Source organism: Drosophila ficusphila, unplaced genomic scaffold, assembly GCF_018152265.1.
Source record: "Drosophila ficusphila isolate 14025-0441.05 unplaced genomic scaffold, ASM1815226v1 contig_414, whole genome shotgun sequence".
Classification (NCBI taxonomy): domain Eukaryota; kingdom Metazoa; phylum Arthropoda; class Insecta; order Diptera; family Drosophilidae; genus Drosophila; species Drosophila ficusphila.
Window position 1 is genome coordinate 1,200,194 of NW_025064328.1, and position 22,076 is coordinate 1,222,269.

At 38.7% G+C, this 22,076-nt stretch overlaps 1 protein-coding gene across 1 annotated transcript in view; it reads right to left on the reverse strand.

Annotated features, from left to right (window-relative positions):
* LOC108095221 (zwei Ig domain protein zig-8) overlaps nt 1-12,401 on the reverse strand; it is a 50,320-nt gene extending 37,919 nt beyond the window's left edge. Inside the window, exon 1 of the mRNA XM_017196237.2 lies at nt 11,702-12,401. Coding sequence (XP_017051726.1) covers nt 11,702-11,786 — 85 coding nt within the window. The 5' untranslated portion in view covers nt 11,787-12,401. The remainder of the gene's footprint in view (nt 1-11,701) is intronic.
* Between the last annotated feature and the right edge of the window lie 9,675 nt (nt 12,402-22,076).

Sequence of the window (22,076 nt, forward strand, 5' to 3'; positions counted from 1 at the left end):
AATTATTTTGTCTTTGAGCCTCGGGGAAAACGGTTGGAAGTCGCTTTAAGGGGGATCAATAAATCGATGCCCAGCCCATTGATTCCGGCACTACTCCAATATCGGATTGATGGAATCGTGTCACACGCACACACACCCAGCAATTATCTGCAACACGGCACACTTGCCGCACTCTCAGGCATGCAAAATGGGGCAGAACCCCCTCGGCCGTGGGAAACACCTTTGGCTGAAGAAAGTCACCGGCCCACCGATGTTTCCCCCAACCGATAACTTCTTTCTAAGGCATACACACAGAAAAAGGTTGTCAATTAAAACGATACTTTGAAGAACTATATTAAATATTAACATTCACATGCATCAGCTTTTAAAAGAACTTAAAATCAATAACGTATTGGTTTTTTGGTTTGAATGAAATGCAAATTATTTTCTGTAAATTCAGAACATGTATTTTACACAATACAAAATAATATTTCTCTCTAAAAAATAAAACATATTTGTATATCAGGTATATCAGGTAATGCCTTTTCATTCGTTTTGAATTTCATGTACATATTAGGTTACCAACTACATCATTTCACATAAATCAATTTCACTAAATACCCTTAACTATTCTTAAATATATCATCGTAACCATATTTATGTTGCTGAATTCATTTAGGACTTTGCTCGCAATGCATGTGTATATCAGTTTGCATATACACATGACAAAGGCAGATACAAAACGCTGCCAGGAGTGCCCGAGATTTAGGCAAGTGATACATCAGCTGCTGGGGCGGAAAGGGGGTGGCAGTGGGAGTGGGTGTGGCAGTGGGGAGTGGGGAGTGGAAGTGGGCGGGATGAGGCCGCAAGGGGAGTGGCCTGGGCGAGGCCTAAAAACGGGTTAATGAAAATGAATGCGACACTCGCAGCTCTTCCGACTCGGGCTCAACACTTTTGTCACACACAATCTATGTTATGCACATGTGTGAGTTTCGGGTCCTACTCGTCCTGCTGTGTCTCCTCTGCTCTGTTTTTGTGCACTTTCCATGGACCTTTTGTGTTTGTCCCGTGGGGGATTTTAACATAATGAATGAATATGAATTTACTGTGACATTTTAACTGTGGCGATATTTTTCGTGCTGCTGGCTTTTAGGCGCTCGCTCGGCTCTTTGTTTTCTCGTTTGTCTCGCTGCTTCCGTCAAGTGAGTGCACATAATGCGACCATCCTATATCCTTCCATATCCCCGTCAACCTCCCCCTTCCCCATTCTCCATTCCGCGCACACAAACACTCGCTGATATCAATCATTGTGGATTATAAAATGTGCCACTGACTGACTGATGCAGGACTGTGAAATGAGCTGCCGAAAAAGACAAGTCAGCAGCTATGCTGGCTTTTATGTATATATATATATATCATTATATTTATTTTTTTTTTTGGTAGTACTCCCCGCGGGGCCAGACAGTTGGCAAATGTATCATTAATATATAATGCGCCGAAAAAGTATGCAAAACTTTTTTCCGCTGCGACTTTTTGTTGCAAAAGCTGTCAACAAACCCAACTCGACTCGACTCGACTCGACTCGACTCGACTCGACTCCCTGCCCGCACATTAAGCGACTTTTGTGGCAGCTAAAAGCCAAAGCGGGATTAGACTGCGGTCCCATATTGGATTTTTATTTCAGAGGTTATTAAATGATCCACCCATGAGTATGACTCTCAGTCTATCCGTTTGTCTGTCTGTCTGTCTGCCTTTCTGTCTTTCTGTCTTCTCGAAACGAGAAATAAGAGACTGTCAACATTTGCTTAGCAAGTTTCGCACACAAATCAACTTTAAGGCCCGATGCAGCCAGGAAGAACATAAAACCAACAGCCATCGAGGCATGTTAAGCCAACTGCAAATTGCCTCTCGGCTGCAACAGCTACTGTGCCAACAACCACAAAAGAGTCAGCTTATTAACTGCCTGACAACTTTCGTAGCATACATCAGCAGAGCAGATGCAGCTAGGCCGCACCTGCAGCAAGCTTGCGGTTGCCAGCAGAAATAATTAAAAATAATTACGACCATGGCAGCAGGCAGCCAACAGCAAGCAGGAGCAACAACTACCAAACTACCGAATGGAAGTGGGACCTGCCAGGGATACGGAGCTGGAATTGCCTCTAAAGTCGACGTCTCTCTCGCTCTCGCTCATTGGGAGCTGCCCAATGGCAGTGGTATTCGTATTCGTAGCCGTGGCAGTAAAATTAATAACTGCACATACGAGCCAAAAAGGAGCACACAGCTCCAGCCGAGCCCTGTCATTTCTTTACAGATTTTCTCCTCAGCAGCTATTGTGCAACAAAATGCAGAGAGCAAACAAACGTACCAAAAGTCAGGCATTAAGTTCTGATTAAAAATTCTCAGCTCGAAGTTTAAGCCATTCGAAAAAAAAAACAAAAAACTGGAACATTATATACAGAACTGAATGCCTTACAAAATTATTACAAAAATTAAGGGGGAAATACAGACACATAAACAAAATGTATTTTTGAGTTAGTGAAAATAAGAAACATATCTGGTAAAATCTATCAACTTAAGATAATTGTTTTTACAAAGTATATAAATTTTTTTCTGTGTACGATGTGCATTGCAACTGGAGCTGCAGAAGATGCGTAATAACAACAGTTGCCGTGGTTTCTTCTCCGTTTCCTTTTCCCGTTTGGCAATGTACTAAGGCCACCACATTAAGTATTCGCAGTGTGGTACGTAACAAAGTCATGCCATTCGAAAGTGTTGAGAGTTTCGCCAGTTTTTGGCATTTCACACCAACTCAGGTTACAGTTTATGACTTGTGCTTTCACCGAAGAAACTCGTGGCACATTTAATCACACATTCCGAAATCAAACCAAATTATAATTAAAACCAGTTCCTTTGAGAGCCCTTATTCCTTCGAGTGAGACTCTGAGGACGAAACACGTGTAGACAATTCTCGGCCTGATAATGGGATGTGGCTTAAGTGCTACATGGACAAGGACAACCATTTAGCAAAAGGGGCAGCTACTGGCCCTTCTGTCCCATAGTTCCGTGTCCTACACTTGGTCCTGCTAAAATTATTTTAGATTGTCGCTCAAAGTTTGGGCAGAAGGGCTGGCTTCCACAGACAGCACTCGCTATACATCATAGGAGGTTCGGGGCTCGGGATTCGAGGAGAAGGGCCATTCGCTCGGCTTTTAGCTAAGCTTTGCTTATGACCCGGCCGGCAAATTATCAAATCCATCCTACGCACTGTCCAGGACTTGGGGGATCGGGTTCGGCCGGAGGTCGTCCTGGGAGAGCCATCTAATGTCCGCACGTAGCCGGTCCGCCTCCCTCTGGCCCTGTGAAATTTAACATATGTGCCCCAATTTGTAAGTGTGTGTCCTGTGTATTTGAGAATTGTGCAATTTTTCAGGCCGCACGCACACACACCCAGTCACACACACACACACACCATCGAGCCCAAGGGATAATCAGATTGAGAAGGAATGGAGGGGCGGGGAGGAGCTGCTCCTTGCGGACTAAAGCATTTTCCCAGTATGTATTCCTTTTGACAAACTTTATTTAATGCCGCAATTTATTGTGGCCCAGTCGGAGTTGCCCGAAATGCGTGGCAACAAATTGAAAGCGAATTGAGGTCCTGGCAGGACCAAACAGCCTACGGCCAATCATTCGACTCGGTCATTAGCTGTTTGTGCAATTAATATCGCAAGTCAGTCGGCCATCTTCCATATTTGCTTTCAAGGCTACCGATGTTGGCTCAAATAATTTCCAGATGATGCCGCAGACTTTGGGCCAAACAAAAGCCATTTCCCTTCTAGATTCACCGCTTTAATTACACGCAGGCATCGTTTGGCAGGGATCTTCTTTTTTAAATGCTTTTCGGCTCCATTTTTCTGGGATAATTCGAGAGCTGTCAAAGCACGGTGCTCTCAGATAACAAAGCCGCCCAAAGTGCCACGTATTGTAGCTTAATATTCACGGGAACCGCAAACGAACGAAATGAAAAAAAAAACTCAAAAATGGCAGGCCGTTATGGGAATTCGGCCAAAACAAACATTGGCCCAAAACGCCACCGCACACACAAATGCAAAAAAAAAAAAACAGCCGCAAACAAATTGTCGCGCTCAGACGGGGCTGAAAATGTCTGCGAGCGATGCCATTTTGATCAGCCATTGAGGCGGCTTAATTACTGCGACCAGGCAGCGTGATGGCCAAAAACACCCGGCAAACAAAATGGCCAAAGTGCAGAATATGCCTGGCGACAACAGCGCCACCATAAAAGGGCATTTTGCGAGCGAGCGTAAAAAGTTCAATAGATGGGCGGCCATGAATGTCAATGAGACAGTGCCGGCATACTCGTATAGCCTATATAGCCCGAAGGAATATGAAATGAAATTCAAATGTTTATAGGCTGGCGAAGAATTGAGCGAAATTTTTCGGGGTCATCGAGCTGGCAGCGCGGAAAGTTTTCCGTTCAATCTCGCGTTGCAAACAAAAGTTGTAATTGCTTCAGACTAGACATGAATATGCTGCCTCATTGTGTCTGCAAATACCGCAAAATCGGAGGAGGACGTGGGCGTTGTGGCAACCTTTGCCTAGTTTTCGGCATCATTTATTACGTATACGCAGCGTCTTCCGCTCTCCCTTTTTTCGTTACCAAGTTTAATTGCTTTCTGCTGTTTTTAACGGGCAAACCAATTGTTACTGTGTTGTTGTTGCTGCTGTTGCTGTTGCTTCTGCCGCTTTTGGCCACTTGCCAATGCACTCGAACACACACAGCTGCACGCAGTTGCAATGCCACCGCTGTTGCATATTCAGAACCACTGCAAGTCGATACCCTTAGTTTAAGGATCCCCTGGCTTGGCAAAGGACTTGTCTCTCAAGTATTTACAACTTAATTAAAAACCATTCTAAGCATTCTAAACTCCTCATATTTCCAATTAAATTAACTTTCGAAACCCTTCCTAATAGAGTTCATATCATATTTGTTCTTATTTCAGTTCAAATGTCCAATTACTTTCAAAAATATATTTTTGTTCTTTTTCTTATTGAGATGAAGCCATATTAAAACGAACATCTCTTAAATTAATATTTTTTTTTTTTAAATAAATAGAAGTAACAGATTGAACTATTTCACTTCAATTTCAATAAAGTCGTATCAATTGCGAAACATAAATGAATATTTTTTACATTCTTTTTGCAGTTTGTTTGCAATACAAAAATTGTCTGAATTTTATGGAATATTTTTTTGGTGCTGAAAGGGTATGCAACCAATCGGTTTTGTACTTTGTTGTTCATTTCTTTTTTTCGCCAAAGGACACCACAAAATTAAGGCAAATGCTTGAGTTCAGTGAACCAAATATGGAGCAGTTGTTGGTTGGCTGCTTGCCTGTATTTTCATTAATTCTTTTTTATGTATTTTTTTTTTTAATTTTTCGGTGTGTGTGAGAGTGTTCCGCTTTTCAGGGAAAGCAAATGCGCATAATTGTCGAGACCGAACCATAAAAATGTAGAACATGACAAGCGCCCATAAATGTTAGTTGGCTGTCAATTCGTGTTCGCAGCTGGATAAACGGGTGAAGTTTTCCGGCAAGAGTGTTTGCCGTTTTTCGGCTGGTTTAATTAAGTGTACTCTGTTTTTTCCCCCGCACCATCCCCCCACCCATCACTTTGTCCCTTGAGTGGAGCAAATCAATTCGAAGCGGATGCCCCACTCACTTGCTGAATATCAAAGGACTCGAAATCAACTCGAGAAACTCGAGGAAACGGGAAACTCGAGGAAACGGGAAATGACAAACGCTTTGACTATATAAGAGCTCAAAAAAGGAAATGACACATCAACACAATTGCGAACAGTTCGTATGTGCGGCATACAAAAAGCTACAAAAAAAATAAAATAGGGAGAGGAGGGGAAATGGTTGAGGGGGAAGGACGATCCAAGGCGAAATAAATAAATATGACACGCGCGAGCGCATGAGAAATGCGTCAGGCCCCCGGGCGCCAAACGCTGTTGACAATACCAACAACTGGGTCTGCAGCAACAACAACAACAACAGCAACAACAACAATAACAACAACAATAACAAGCCAGTGGGGCGGACATGTACAGCAAATAAATAAGGGACAAGTAGTGAGCACCCACTTCAACAGTTGCCCATTTGATACCCCTTAAAATCTGGCTAGCTATTCCTCTATTTATTAGTGAATAAAAAACTGCTTTTAATTAAATAATAAATCACAAGTAACCACTTAATTCTTTGCCAGGAATATATTTCACACAATTGAGCCATATTTGCATTTAGCAAATTGATAACTTTTTAGTTGTTTTTGATCTGCCAAAAACGATAAACTTTAATAGTCATAAATTGCAGCCACAAGCCAAAAACGTAATTTATTAAAATGTTAACTAATTACTTTGGAAATTTATCATGAAATTTATTTAAAGCTTTTTATCGGATGATAGAGTAATAGCAAAAAGTAAATATGTAGATAAATTGAATGATTTTAAAATGTATTATGCTGCATGTAATAGTTACATTTTGTATTCTAAACGAGAGCGAAAAATTCAATGAATTTATAAAATGTAATAATCTCTTAAAGGAAACTTCCACAGCTCCACAAAAAAAATATTTTTCGTAGGAAACCATTTTGTTTACTTGATATCCTTCGGCTCTGTATACCCAAAGCTAACCCCTCGGCGTCTGCAGGATATCACCGAAAATACAGCGGCGAAAGGATAAGCAACCAATGCGGCTCAGATCTGCGAAATGTCGACGCCGCCGTCGTCGTCTTTTGTTGCTGCTGCTGATGCTGATGTGTCTGTGTGAAATATGTTGGAATGACATAGCAATAAAAGTGCTACAACGGAAGGAGCACGAGGCACAAGCAGCAGCAACAACAGCAGCAGCAGCAGCAGCAGAAGCAGCAACATCCTTACCAGAAGCAACACCAACGGCAACATAGACAATTGTTGGTTGTTTCCTGCTAGTTGGCTGCCTTAAACATGCTTATTTCGGCATCTCCTGCTCAGTATCAAACTCCTACTACCCCTCATCCGATTCCCCCGCTCGATTGTGTAAGGAATTTTTAATAAAAGCGGCTCAGACAGGCTCGAGGAAAGGCGGCGGCTCAAAGCAACATCTCATGTAGGTTACTGGCACGCCCCGGGAAAAACAGAAACGACAACAAAACTCCGACCGCGGCGGGAAAACTTTGTCCCCGGCACGTGTGACGTTGTCCCCGGTGTTAATAAAACGAATTCTACTTGGCAAAATCATTGGGGCCTACACGATTTTTAGAGCCGCGCAACTGGTTTATGTTGCTCCTGTGGATTTATCGACAACTTCGGCAACCCGGCCTCCACCAGAAACTTATAGCAAGTGTATCCTTTTTACGACACTTGTCTGTCTGTCTGCGAGTGTTTTGGTTCAATTTGGGTTGGCACTTTGGCTAAAGGCTTTAAAATCGGCCCCAGAGCTGGGAGAAAGCACAGCTGGTTGAGAGTTTTCGATTGTGGAGTGCTTTTTAATAGCCACGTTCTTCTGCTGGCTCAAGGCTGGGTTTCGGTGGTCGTAAAAACATGGCTAAGACAGAGGGGGCCGAGCCACTCTAGCTTCAACTAATTTATGTCAGCATATAATTTGGCCAACAATAAACAAAACAATTCGCAGCAGCCATGCCCGGACTCTGAAAATTAGTTGAAATCAAATGCATAAATTTCCTTCCTTCCTTCTCGGCTGGCTGAGTTTTTCCCCGCTCCGCTCTACAGTTACGTGACCAAAATAGTTGAGTTTGGCAAGAAAGCGTCTGTGCCAAGTGAATCAAAAAATAATGCTCACACATGTATTTACGCACACACACACTCAGTCATCACTACCGCTCCCATTGAGGGAAAATAAAAACAATTTTCATTTCATTTCTGTTCCCTGTGCAAAACCTAAAAACAACAAACGAACCCCCTAAGGAAACTCAAAAGCAGCAACAACCTTGCTCCCACATATAGCACACAAAAACCTTGGCTGTCATATAAATGTCAAATCCATAAGTGTTACGTGGGAAACGGTAGGAAAAAAATAAAATTGGCGGTTTGACCTGCCTAGAAACGGGACCAAAAATATGGAAAGCTGCGGACTTGCGTAAGAAAATATAAATTCTCGATGACAACCTCTTGCGGAACTTTGCATCTTTTGGCTGGCAAAAACTTTGGAGCAGCAGCAGTTTAATTAAGAAACTATTTGACAGTACTTAGCGTCTTTGCTTAACTACTAGAAAGTTTCTTAACAACAACTCAAGGTGATGTAGTAAAAAGTTAGGTAAGACAGCCTTCATTCATGAGTGTGTACACCAAGTAAAACATATGTATTAGTCTAAGCTATGTATTAAACAAAACTTATCAGATGAGGGCTCTGTTTATATAAGCCAATTTTAGATTTTGCAAAAGCATTTCCTCCCAGAAGAAAAAATTTAAATACATAATATTTTAATATTAAGTAAAATATCCTAATTAATATACTAAGTCACAAAAAGTTAATCTTTTTAATAGATATGTTTTACTTTAACAGTTGTGACTCCACAGCAATAAGTTATCCTTCAAGAATCTTTGACCAACCTCAAGGGAAGCGTGTCGTCAATTAAATGATTAATGACACTCTTTGAGCTCCTCTCCAAACTCCGAACTCCCCATGCAAAAACACAGTCTGGAGCCCTTCCGGTTGAACTTTTAACCACACATTCATCACAAATGCCTTTCGAGCCATATGCCATTAGAATCAACAACAGAAGCTTGCTTCTTCAAGCAGCTTTGGGGAATAAAAAATCTGTTTATTTTTTGGCGCACCCAAAAAATATGAAGAATGAAGCCGGTTCGATGCCAGGACTCATTGATAATGTGCGTTGGCCTTGAGGCAGCCGGCGGGTTTCGCTCCCCGAGGCTTGTGTGAATAACCTGAACCCGTCGGCAAATAGATCCTTCGAACCCTTGAGTATGTGCTTTGCATACTTCGAGGCGCCATCGCCGGATTCAGAGGATGGGAATAAATATTTGGGAGTGGGGATGTGGGAAGTGCGTGCTGCTCGGCATTTGTCTGGGCCAATGCGTCGGTTCATTCATCAGTCTGACACCGCTGAATGATGTTCGCCCACGATTGCCGCACGCCCAATCACTCTGCAATCAATTATTTTTTGCGGCCCGCAATCGCATAACTTTTGCATTAACTGGACTCATCGGAAAATCACGTCAGCTATTATTATTTTATTCCTCCCTTTTTTTGTGTTTGGTTCCATCAATAATTTTTCCCTTTTTAGCATCACGAAAAATATTTACAAAAATTCTTAACTGAGTCTGGGAAAAAATGCTGGCACAAGCGAGGTATGTGGGGAAAATGGGAAAACCGTTTGTTTGCCTTAAATGGCAAACAGCTGTGCAAATAACTGCATTTTTGCATATAGCGAGACACGCACGCACACCCATACACACACACCCACACACACAAATGGGAAAACCGCAAGGGCAAAATTTATTTATTAATAAACCAGCAAACCAAATAACAAGAGACCGCGAAAAGACACGATCGAATGTTTTATGAATTCATTATGAAAATATGCGCATGCATTTATCGAGTTTTTCCATGTAAATTAATTTGGGTAAAAGAAACAAATAGCCCGTTTCAAAAACAACACTGAACATTCCTTTTTTTTAATAACAAAACTACCCTCGAACATTTAAGTTTTTTTCCAGTTCATTTATATTTAGCTTAAATGAATTCAATAAATTATCATAAAGTTTTAACGTCAATGATGTCAATTGTAAATCATAAATATCTTGTTTCAAACAAATAGAAAAATAAAATTTTATTCGTTCGTTTATCTGCTAAAAATTAAAGTCTAAAAGAAAGACATTTTTTTTTTTGCATATATAACACGTTTTGTTTTAAGTATTACCTGTTACCAAATGCATCGCTCAAACAAAGAATCAACTAAGTAAATCCTTGGCCAGAAATTCGCCTTGATTGTTTCCCTTTTTAGCAGGTTTTCAATTGCCAAGATGAGTAATTTCTGTTTGTCTGCGCTTAACCAACTTCAAGTAGCTTTTAGCCAAATGAAATTGCCAGACAGATGCCAAAGGGCCAATGCGAAAGGCGGCAACAAGACGAGCGGCCAACTCAAAGGAAAGCGAGTCGAAGGAAACAATTTGCGCAAAAGGGAATTGCATTCGGAAAGTATTTCATTTGAAAATTACAAAGCCGAGACGAACAAGTGCCAAGGCAAATGATGGAAAATTGTATAAAAATGCAATTTACTGTTTTTAGCAACGACAAACGGCGGTCGGAAAACGGAAAGCAGAAAATTGAAAGCTGAAAACCAGAAAACAGACAGCCAGAGCCAAAAAGTGAAAACCCCAAAAAGCTAAGCCCAATGGCAATACTTTCGTATGTCAACTGCAACATGCCACATGCAATGCAGCGGCGGTAATAACAGCAACATCAACTGCAGCCAGCAGCGTTTTGGCCCTGACCAAGCTTCAACAGCACTTTCCAAGTGTCTGCCGCTCGTTAGTATTTGTTATTTTGTGCTTTATTTTTTTTTTTATTTTTTCCCACATTTTCTATCTCCCTAACACACAGCCACAGTCAGAGCCGCGTGCGTGCTTCTCATTTGATGCATTGAAAGTGAGACTTCTGGCCCAGTGCTGCAAACTATTCTATAAAACTGTTTGCCCAGCCCGCCCTCGCCAACTCACACGTTGGTTGTGGCAGCCACACTCTGTGGCCCGCCATTCATCCTCCGGCCCTTCAAATGGTCCCTGGACCAACCTTGATGGCTCTGAAAATAGGACTAGGACTAACACTAGGAGCACTCGCAAAAGGGCTGGGTCACGACTGCACAGCAAATAAAAACCTATCTGCTTTTAAGTATCAAGCCCTTGATTGAAGCACATTTACAACACTAAATGTTTGTTTTACAAAAACCGTTGTTTAGACCTTAAAAGCGTTATACAACATTGGAGAAAGATGCGAACTATGAATACAACATTTTACATAATAGTATGAATAAAATGTTTATAATTTAATTAATTTTAATCTACAAAATAATTCCTGACATTTTACCTCTTGAGATTTAATTAAACTGAATCATAGGTTGAGACTTCCCACTGAAATCCCAAAACTTTTGCCAAAAATAAAGTGTGAGTTGACTTTTAGCAAAAAGCTGGTGTTGGTCTCAAAATAAACTGCTTTCAATTGTTTGTTCTCTGTGCAGTCTTCCATTTTGCTAGAACGTTTGCGGATTCTCCGTTTTTTGGGGGTCACACACAGATGGGCATTAAATGCTTTCACCTTTTGACTTGCGCCCGAGCGAGCAGAGACAAAAGGGGAAACTTTCCGACTCTGTTGCGGAATTAAAATTCTTAGCACAAAAATTAAAGAATTTCAATTCACATTCCCCCTTCCACACCCCAGAAACCCGCTTGTTTCCCGGAAATTAGACGGGAAATCCTAGGCGACAAAAGGGAAACCTTCGAGCAGAGGGTTTTACAATGGCGCGAATGGGTCGATGGGGCAGAGGGGGGCGGGCAGCGGGGGGCAATTAGAGCAGCCAGCGCTTGGCGCAAACAAATTAAATTTAATTAGAAATTAAATGAAAATAAATTGGATTATTTAATTAAAAAGCCCAGCGACGACGACGACGGCGGAGCTGAGCGACTCACCTCTGAGCAAAACCATCGACAGCAGCAGCAGCCAGCCGATGAGCCAGTTGAGTAATCCGAAATTGGCTCTGGATGGCAGGGACATTTTGCTGCTGTATCTGTGGTTGTTATCCGCAAGTTTATTGTTATTGCGCTTGTAGTCGGCACGCGATCCGCCAGAACGGGGGAGTATTTGGCTGGTCAACTAACGATTCCGTCAAATTAGAGCCGGGCACAACTCTCGGCTAAGCTCTGCCTGGGGAGCAATGAAAGTGTTGGCCCTGTTTTGGGTTCGCTTTTCACTGAGAGTTTTCGCTTTTACTTTCCTTTTTCCGGGGGTCTCTTTATGTTTCTTTTTTTCTTTTCTGGTTTTTAATCTGAGTTTTACACAATTTTTGTTTCGAAGGCGGGATGGCGGGTAAAAGGTTTTAACGGGCTCCAAACACTTCAAACAGATCGTAAGCCCAAAAGCCGCTAAGTAGGCAACACTCTAATTTATGGCACTGGTTCACTGTACTTTCAGCGGTCGGTCGGTTCAGCTCATTACGGCAGCTATGCATGTGGCTATTGCATTTTAATCGCCCGTCATTAATTCGCCATTAACACGCAGGCCTGTGGACTCATTAGGCCCGCTTCTCCGCACACAAGTCTAACTGAATATCTGGGCTTGAACTGTTCAAACTCGCGCACATAAATCAAGAAACGCGTGCTTCGCTTTCGAGTCGCAGGATTTGACTAGCAGTCCAAAAAGCCAGTGGAAATGGTAGAACAAGTATACGTTAGCCTCGTCGTCTCTGTTAGTCCGTTAAAGGCCCAAGAACCAAACACGAATGATTTGGAAGTATTTTTGCGTCCGCTGGAGGCGCTTCTCCAAGCTGCTAACAGAAATACTTTACAGAAGTACTTAACATTGAACCATGTTTTCTCACACGGCGATGAGTTCTCTCAGCGAAGAGAAACGAGAGAGCCACTTGAATGTTAAGGGACTGAACACGAACGACTGGCACAATTCGGCTATCAGCCTTATTCGGTCGAGGATTAAGAGCATCTAGGAAAAGAGAGACTGGGCTCCAAAGGTCCTCTCTTTAGCCGGGTTATTGGAGCACGAAATTGCCAAGGAACTTTCGAGTGGAGCTATTAAAACTCTTTGTTTGTTTATTGCAAGTGCATCGCCAGGCAATCGCTCGTTATTGCATCTGCAATGAATTATTTGTGAATTTTTTTCTATTTTCATACAAAATTTGTAATTAGCTAGTGAGGATTTCTATTCCATCACGTAAATATAATATATGTACCCATCTCATTTGCCTAAATTATATTTGCTTTAAATGCAACATGCTGCGTTTTGAAATTTATGGTTGATTTATTTTGTTTGTATAACGATACACATTTGGGCAGTATTTTGTGGAATATTTCGCTTTTGAAATATTGCAATAAATATAATATAATAAATATTATCTTTGATTATTACTGAAAAATTGTAATCATTTTAAATATCAAGGGTGCAGCTTTGAACAAAAATATAATGCATAGGCAAGGAGTATATAAATATTAAGTTAAATTAAAATCCAATGATCTACTAGTTTTTAGTGCTGAAATTTCCGTATAAAACATTTGCCATCACCTCAAAACTAATAAAGAACATACTATGTATTTAAAGTTATCCTTTTTGACTCCTATTAAATATATATTTCCCAATAAAGTATATTCGGCTATTAAGTAATGATAAAACTAAGGAAAAATATCCTGGCGTAGGTCAGTTAAGACGTTGTATAAGAGCACCCTCCCCAGCTCTTATACTCTCACAGGATAAAGAGAAATTTTCCCCCGTTCGAATGCTGTTTCAGTTCTAAGTGCCCCACAACTCGACTGACCAACAAAAAATGCAGTTTTAATTAATGCTTGTAATTAGCCGTATATTTTTTCGATTCCACTTCCCTTCGGCGGTTTTATTGTTGGGTCTCATCATCCATCCCAAACAAAGACAAAGCTCACACGAGAATTTCAATCAATTGCGAAACTTTTAATTACAAGTCAATTTAATTTTGAACAAACAAACAGATCAAATGCACCCGATATCACCCGCTGACCCCCCTTTCAATTGGTCAAGCCGAAGCATTTAAATCAATTAAATTAATTAGTGACTGTGAAATATATTTGCAGATGGGTCTGAACTTTTTCCGGCTGATTATATTTAATTAATTGGCCCAGCTTTTGGCTTTCCCAGCTTACAACTGGGCCACTGCCCAAAGACGACCGATTCGGACAGACAGTTCGAGTATTATGCAATCAAGTTGCGGGCTTATAAATACCTCACAGCCAAGGTCGCCGCAATTAGCACCCCGAAAGCGATTACTTCCATTCGATAGACGATAGACCGCGAGGAAACGGGAAAGGAGGGGGCGTGGCACGGCGGTTGGGACACGTGTCAATCGCAAGCCGATTGTAAAAGGCGATAAAGTAAAAGGCGAAAAAGCAGAATCAGTAAACTTTTTAATTGAAACAATTTGTAAAATGTTGCCCAATACCGCCCCGTCCTCGATTTTCATCGCCAGAAATAAGTAAAAGAAAAACTTTCAGGTCTCGCTTTTAATCTTCGTCCTCGGAGCCTTGAGCATTCAATTCACCTAACAGAAGGAAATTCCTCCCTTTTTCGGTGATTTCTTTATTGAATTACGCGCCTGCTTTAATGCCAGAGATGTGGCAAAACAACAAGGGGAATACTCCATATTGATTTTCTATATTGACAAACCAGTTACTCCACGAAAATCTGAAAAATCTGGCTTCGTTTGCCAAATCATTATTCCAATCAGAGACGCACGCGCGACTCACAATTGGATTTGGATTCGGATATGGATCCGCAACAGGGGAGTTTTCGGGTTGAGGGTGAACAAACAAATCAAAAATCTATTAAGACGTGCGGTGCGGCATATTCAGACCCAAACAATGTCCTTGCGGTCACGTGTCACCGTGAAGTTGCAATCGTACACACGAAAATCAAATAGGAACAAATTATTTGTGCCTAAGGTTGATTAAATAATAAATGTTCTTTCTCGAAGTAAACAAAATTAAACATTCATTAGCCAAATCAGTTCTTCAAATCAGTTTTTGAACTTAAACGAGTGACAATTGGATATTTTGCGAATAAATTTTTAGATAAAGAATTAGTTGTTATGCAAAATGGTCAGAATTTTTCTCCTAGTGTATGAACATATCTCGACTCCTGTTGACAGCAACCAAAAAGTGGCAAAACCTTCCTTTTTTCCGCTGAGGGAGTCAGGGTTGCGAATGGATCTCCGGCCGAAACTGGAGCTGGAGATGGCTTCATTAGGAGTGCAGCGGCAAAGAGATGACCCCTCGCCGAGCTGGAGTGAGGGGCGTGGTGCCAGGGTGGCAGGGTGGCAAGTGCCATTAATTGAAATGCCAAGCAACAGCTCGTTGGGGCAACGAGGCATGACCAAATTACAGCCGCACACACACGCGTGCTCGCCACTTCACTCCGCTCCTCCAACTTGTTTATACTTTCGAGATGGTTTTGATTTTGGGCCAGAGCTGGCTCCACCATCTCTTTGGGGAAAACCTATAAAACAAAGGAAACCAAAGCAGGGAAAACAAACGGAAAAGGGAGAAAAGAAATGAGCGGCAGTGCAATAAAAATCAAACCCGCATAATTTAACACAAGTGCGCGAGTTACCTTCTCTACCCTATTCGTAGAGATGTTGAGTCTACGACAAACTCGAAGAGGCACGATCCAACTGGACACAATCGGAAACCACCGTTATAAAAAACGACTAAAAGAGAAGAGAGAATCGCGAAGTGGTTTGGCGTGGTTCGATTGAAGTCAGTCGAGGGTGAAGATGGCAATCAAGCAGACGTTGTAATAAAAAGTAAAGCCTAAAATAAGTAATAAATAACTGAGCGTTTTAAATTACACCAGCAAAGAGGGACATCTACACCAATAGTGTTACAAACATATTGGTAACTGGCGCAGTCGTAATCTTACCTATTACTCCAAATTAAACCGGACACAACATTATAAAAGAAGGTATGTATATAGTAAGTACATACGTATTTAAATTATTGATTTCGAGTAAAAACGCTGAGAATAGTGACGAAATTCAGACATAAATAGCGGTGAAGCAAAGTAAATGATTCGCTTATGTACATAAATTCCCTTATGCTGTGTTTTTTTTTCTAAGAATATGCTGGAACAATTCAGACATACATAGCGGTGAAGCAAAGTAAATGATTCGCTCATGTAAATTCCCTTATGCTGTTTTTTTTCTAAGAATATGCTGGAACAATGCGAGAGACACACAGAGATAACGGGATCGTTCGTTTCAGTACGAACAGTCGTCGACTTTTTTTTTTGTATATTGTGTTTATACGTATGTATGTATACAACAAAATTCGATGCGTTGCGAAGCGCAAAACAACAATATGTGCTCAAACTGATCGTGTGTGTTGGGAAACATGTTTGAGACAGTTGCAGTTAGTTCTGTGTTTCAGTGCGACTCATAGACTAAGGAAAACAATATGTGCTCAAACCGATCTTGTGAGTTGTGAAACATGTTTGAGACAGTTGCAGTTAGTTCTGTGTTTCAGTGCGACTCACAGACTAAGAGCAACAATATGTGCTCAAACCGATCGAACGTGTCCTGGAACATGTTTGAGACAGTTGCAGTTAGTTCTGTGTTTCAGTGCGACTCACAGACTAAGAGCAACAATATGTGCTCAAACCGATCGACGTGTCCTGGAGCATGTTTGAGATAGTTGCAGTTAGTTCTGTGTTTCAGTGCGACTCACAGACTAAGGGCAATTATATGTGGTCAAACCTTTTTAATGTATAGTTGAAACATGTTCGAAACGATATTTGTATAAATATATTTAAGTGCAATTTAAGCACCAAATACAACAATATATTTATATACTTACCTTGGTTTGGTTACACGCAAATTTGAAATATAAAATACATATTTACTAATTATAAATCCTAATTAACAGATAGAGCTACCATGAGAGGAGCAAAAGACCATATTCCAAATACCAGGAGTCGAACTGGAAACAACACCAGTGTATCCGAGAATACAGAGGCCATCGTAACAAGACAAGACGATCATTCATCTACGCCTTCTTCATCAGAATACGTCCTTCCGGATCCAGGAGATCAAAATGTTAATCCACTTGATGTCCTATCAACACTGAAGATACCTGACGCAATTCGTTTTTTGCCTGTGTACGATGGTAATCCAAAAACTTTACATGAATTTGTAACCAATGTGGAGGAAATATTAGCACTAATTAGCGGCACTAGTAAAACGCCATATGGTCAGCTACTTCTAAGATCGATTCGAAATAAAATCGTAGGAAAGGCTAGCGAGGGTATCATCGAATCTGGAGCCAGTCTTAATTGGGAAGAAATTAAGGACGCCCTAATTTTGCATTGCGCGGACAAGAGAGATGAACCCACTCTAATGTTCGAGCTCCACAATTCTGTGCAGGAGGGTTTATCGTTACGTCAACTATATGACAAAGTCTGTGAGATTAAACTAGCATTATTTAGAATAGCGGAAACCACAAAATCGGAGCAGTGTGTGGTAAAGACAAAAAAAAATCTGTTTGCAGACATATGTCTCAACTCATTTTTAACAGGAATTAGGGGCCCATTAGGAGCTACAATAAGATCTATGAAACCGACCAATCTTCGGGAGGCCTTTGAATGGGCGTTGAAAGAAAGAGAAACTTTTTTCGCTCAAAAGAATATGAAAAGACCGGACCAAAAACAAGAATATAAATCCCAACAATACTTGTATAATAATAGAAGTATAGATTATAAGCAAAGTAGTGAAAATTATGAAAGACGTAGTCATAAACGTAGTAGTGACAGTTATAATTATAGAAACGATAATAGAGGAAATGACGAAAAACGTAACTATAAGCGTTTTCGTAACGATAATGACAATATTGATAATAATTACAAAAGAAATAACATGTTAGCAATTATGCCAAAAGAGAATACCTATAAGAATAATAATCAACAGAAACAATCCAATAGACAAACCACCAACTATCAATCCAGAAATTCGTTAAGGAATTCTGATCAACAAGCACAAATACACAATTTTAATGAGGCGGCAAATTTTCCACAAGAAGCCTCAGACAACAGACAGGGTACCTGATAAATAAAGACAACAAGTCAAAACTACCGTATATTATGGTAAATAAGATTTTCGATAAAGCTCTCAAGTTCCTTATAGATACTGGTGCTACTTTTTCTTTTATTAACCCTAAGTATATTCAAAAAGAAAATCAAATTAAATTACATACACCAATAACCATTAAGACAGTACTAAATCAATTCCAATTACATAACAAGACTATGATTCCATTGTTTAGTGAATTCTCTGATTTTTCACAGTACTCATTTCTTTTATTTGATTTTCATCCATATTTCGATGGACTTATCGGGATAGATATATTGCAAAAAATAAAAGCTATTGTAAACATTCCATTAAAGATACTTGAAACAAAAACGTCAAAAATAAATATTGAGCTAGAAGAGAAATCAAATTCTGACATATATACAATAGAGGAGGAATCAAAGAAGATTATTCAGCTACCAGTAAACGTCACAAGCGGAACCTTCTTGTTTGAAACCACAACTATTTCCGAAGATATTGTAGTATCAGGTGGACTTTATACTGCCGAAAATAACTTTAGTTATATGGAAGTTCATAATTTTTCAAGCCAGGACAAAACATTCTGTTTAGATACATATTTAGAAGTACAAAACTGTAGAGAACAAGATTATTTTGAAGTGAATTTAATTCAAAAAGAAAATAACGAAACGACATTCAATACTCAAGATTTTAGTACTTATATACGAACTCAACACCTTAATAATGAGGAAGTTAGCCAACTTAAGAAACTCTGCTTAGAATTTCCGATGCTGTTTTTCAAAGATGGAAATACCTTACCTTTCACTAACTTAATTAAGCACAGAATTAGAACCACAGACGAAATTCCCATTCACACTAAGCCCTTTCGTTATAGCCAAAAAGAAAGACAAGAAATGAGGAAACAAATCGATAACCTGCTAGAACAAAAAATAATTAGGCATAGTTATTCTCCATGGAGTGCTCCAACGTTCCTAGTAACAAAAAAAATGGACGCCTCAAATACAAAAAAATGGCGATTAGTAGTAGATTATCGCAAGTTAAATGAAAAAACTATTAAAGACAAATATCCTATGCCTAACATCAACGATGTCTTGGATAGAATTGGCAGAGCTAAATACTTCACAGCATTAGATTTAGCTAGCGGTTATCACCAAATCGAGATGCATCCGAAAGATATAAACAAGACGGCATTTTCCATTGAAGGAGGACACTTCGAATTTGTAAGAATGCCATTTGGACTTACAAACGCTCCAGCCACCTTCCAAAGGGTTATGGATAATGTGTTGGCCGACCTAAATGGAAAATGTTGTCTAATATATCTAGACGATATAATAATATTCTCGGCATCTCTACAGGAACACATTATTGATTTAAAAGCAGTCTTTAACAAATTAAATAATGCTAACCTTAAACTGCAACCTGCCAAATCTGAATTTATGAGAAAAGAAATCGAGTACTTAGGACACGTGGTTACGGACAGAGGAATTAAACCAAATCCAAAAAAGATTAGTGCTATAAAATCATTTCCACTTCCAAAGACCAGAAAACAAATAAAATCATTTTTAGGTTTGCTCGGATATTATAGGAAATTCATTAAAGATTTTGCTACGATTACCAAACCCTTAACACAACAGTTAAAAGGTAAAGATTCAGTAAAAATTGGCAAAGAATTCTTGTCCGCATTTGAAGATTGTAAAAACCTATTATGTAATGATCCATTGTTAGAATATCCGAATTTTTCAAAACCTTTTACACTTACGACGGACGCAAGTAATGTGGCAATAGGAGCAGTCCTTTCTCAAGGCACACCTAACAATGAAAAACCAGTATCATTTGCTAGTCGCACACTTACAGACACTGAATTAAAGTATTCAACCATCGAAAAAGAAATGTTAGCCATTATATGGGCTACAAAATACTTTCGCCCTTATCTATATGGCCAAAGATTTAAAATTAACACCGATCACAAACCATTAACATGGCTAATGAATTTTAAAGAGCCTAATTCTAAATTGGTTCGGTGGAAACTGCAACTTTTAGAATATGATTATGAAATCTCATATAAAAAAGGTTCTGAAAATGTAGTAGCAGATTCACTTAGTCGCATTTCAGCGGAAGTACACACCAACTTTTCTATAAAAAATGACTGTAATGTAAAGAAAAACACAATTTTTACCGTAAAAAAGCCAATTAACGAATACAATATGCAGATTATATTTAAAATTCATACAGACTCTCAAATAATAACTTCAACTCTTTTCAAAAATAAAATAAGGAAAATAGTCACGGATAGTTCATTTGATAATAAAAAAATTACAGATATATTTAAAACAATATTAAAACCAAATAAAGTATACGCAATTTTTGCTGCAGATGATATTTTCACTATCATTCAAGAAGTGTTAAAAGAATACTTTTTACCAACAAATCTTTACAAAATTGTAAGAGCTACTACAATACTGAAAGATGTTGAAAATATTGAAGAATTAATTATAGAAATACAAAATTATCATATAAACAACAACCATAGAGGCATAGATGAAACGGTAGCTCATTTAAAGAGGGAAATATATTCTCCACAACTTAAAAATCAAACGTCCCGGTTAATTAACAGTTGTGATATTTGTCAAACCTTGAAATACGATAGACAACCACAAAAACTATCTTATCAAGAAACAGAAATCCCAGATTTGCCTATGCAAATATTACACATCGACTTGTACAGCATCAATTGCAAAATAATTTTAACAATTATAGACAAGTTTTCAAAATTTGCAGCTGGATATACTATTCCAGCAAGGGATAGTCTGAATATAGTTAAAGCCATGAGAAATTTCTTTGTACTCTTCGGTACTCCTAAAAAACTTGTCTGCGATCAAGGCGCTGAATTTTCGGGAAAAATATTTAAAGATTTTTGCCAACAATATAATATTCAACTTCATTTTACGTCTTTCCAACAATCATCTAGCAATTCACCAGTTGAGAGGTTACATTCCTCCTTAACTGAAATATATCGCATCATAATAAATAAAAAAAAGGAGAAAAAACTGGATTGTGACCATAATGATATTCTTACCGAAACGTTTACTACATACAACAACGCTATCCATTCTACCACTAAATACACTCCATACGAGATTTTTTACGGTAGACCACATTTGTTTAACAAAGAAACGACTTTCAGCAACGAACATGATTATATCCAAAAACTTAACGAGTTTCAGAGAGTTATATATCCCGAGATTAAAGATAAAGTTGAAAGAAAAATGAAAATTAGAATCAATAAATTGAATAACGACAGGGAAGATCCAGAGCAGCTAGAAAGTAATGATATAATATTTAGAAAAGAAAATAGAAGAAATAAGCTTACACCTAGATTCACAAAGCAGCAAGTACTACAAGATAAAGGTCCAACCCTTATTACAACAAAAAATCAGAAGATTCACAAATCAAAAATCAAAAGAAGGATAAAAAAACAAGAAGCTCAACCCATTTAATTTCTAATCCATTCAAAGAAAAGAAAATGAAGTTTGTCTCAAAAATTTACATACTTATGTTAACTTACAATATGTCTAATAAGGCAAATTAACAATATTTCGATAATCACACACTTATTTTTGTTATATTACAATATTATTTTATATTATTATTATTATTATTATATTATATAAGCTCAGAATTCAGAATAAGAAGTAAGATAAAAGTTATAAACATTGTATTTATAAAAAAAAGCGATGAACGCAATAAAAAATGTACATACTTATGTTAACCTACAATATATATATCTATATTTAAAATAATTATATTATATAAGCTCAGAATTCAGAATAAGAAGTAAGCGATGAACGCAATAAAAAATGTACATACTTATGTTAACTTACAATATGTCTAATAAGGCAAATGAACAATATTTTGATAATCACACACTTATTAATGTTATATTATATTATTTTATATTATTATATTATATAAGCTCAGAATTCAAAATAAGAAGTAAGCGATGAACGCAATAAAAAATGTACATACTTATGTTAACTTACAATATGTCTAATAAGGCAAATTAACAATATTTCGATAATCACACACTTATTAATGTTATATTATAATATTATTTTATATTATTATTATTATTATACTATATAAGCTCAGAATTCAGAATAAGAAGTAAGATAAAAGTTATAAACATTGTATTTATAGAAGAAGCGATGAACGCAATA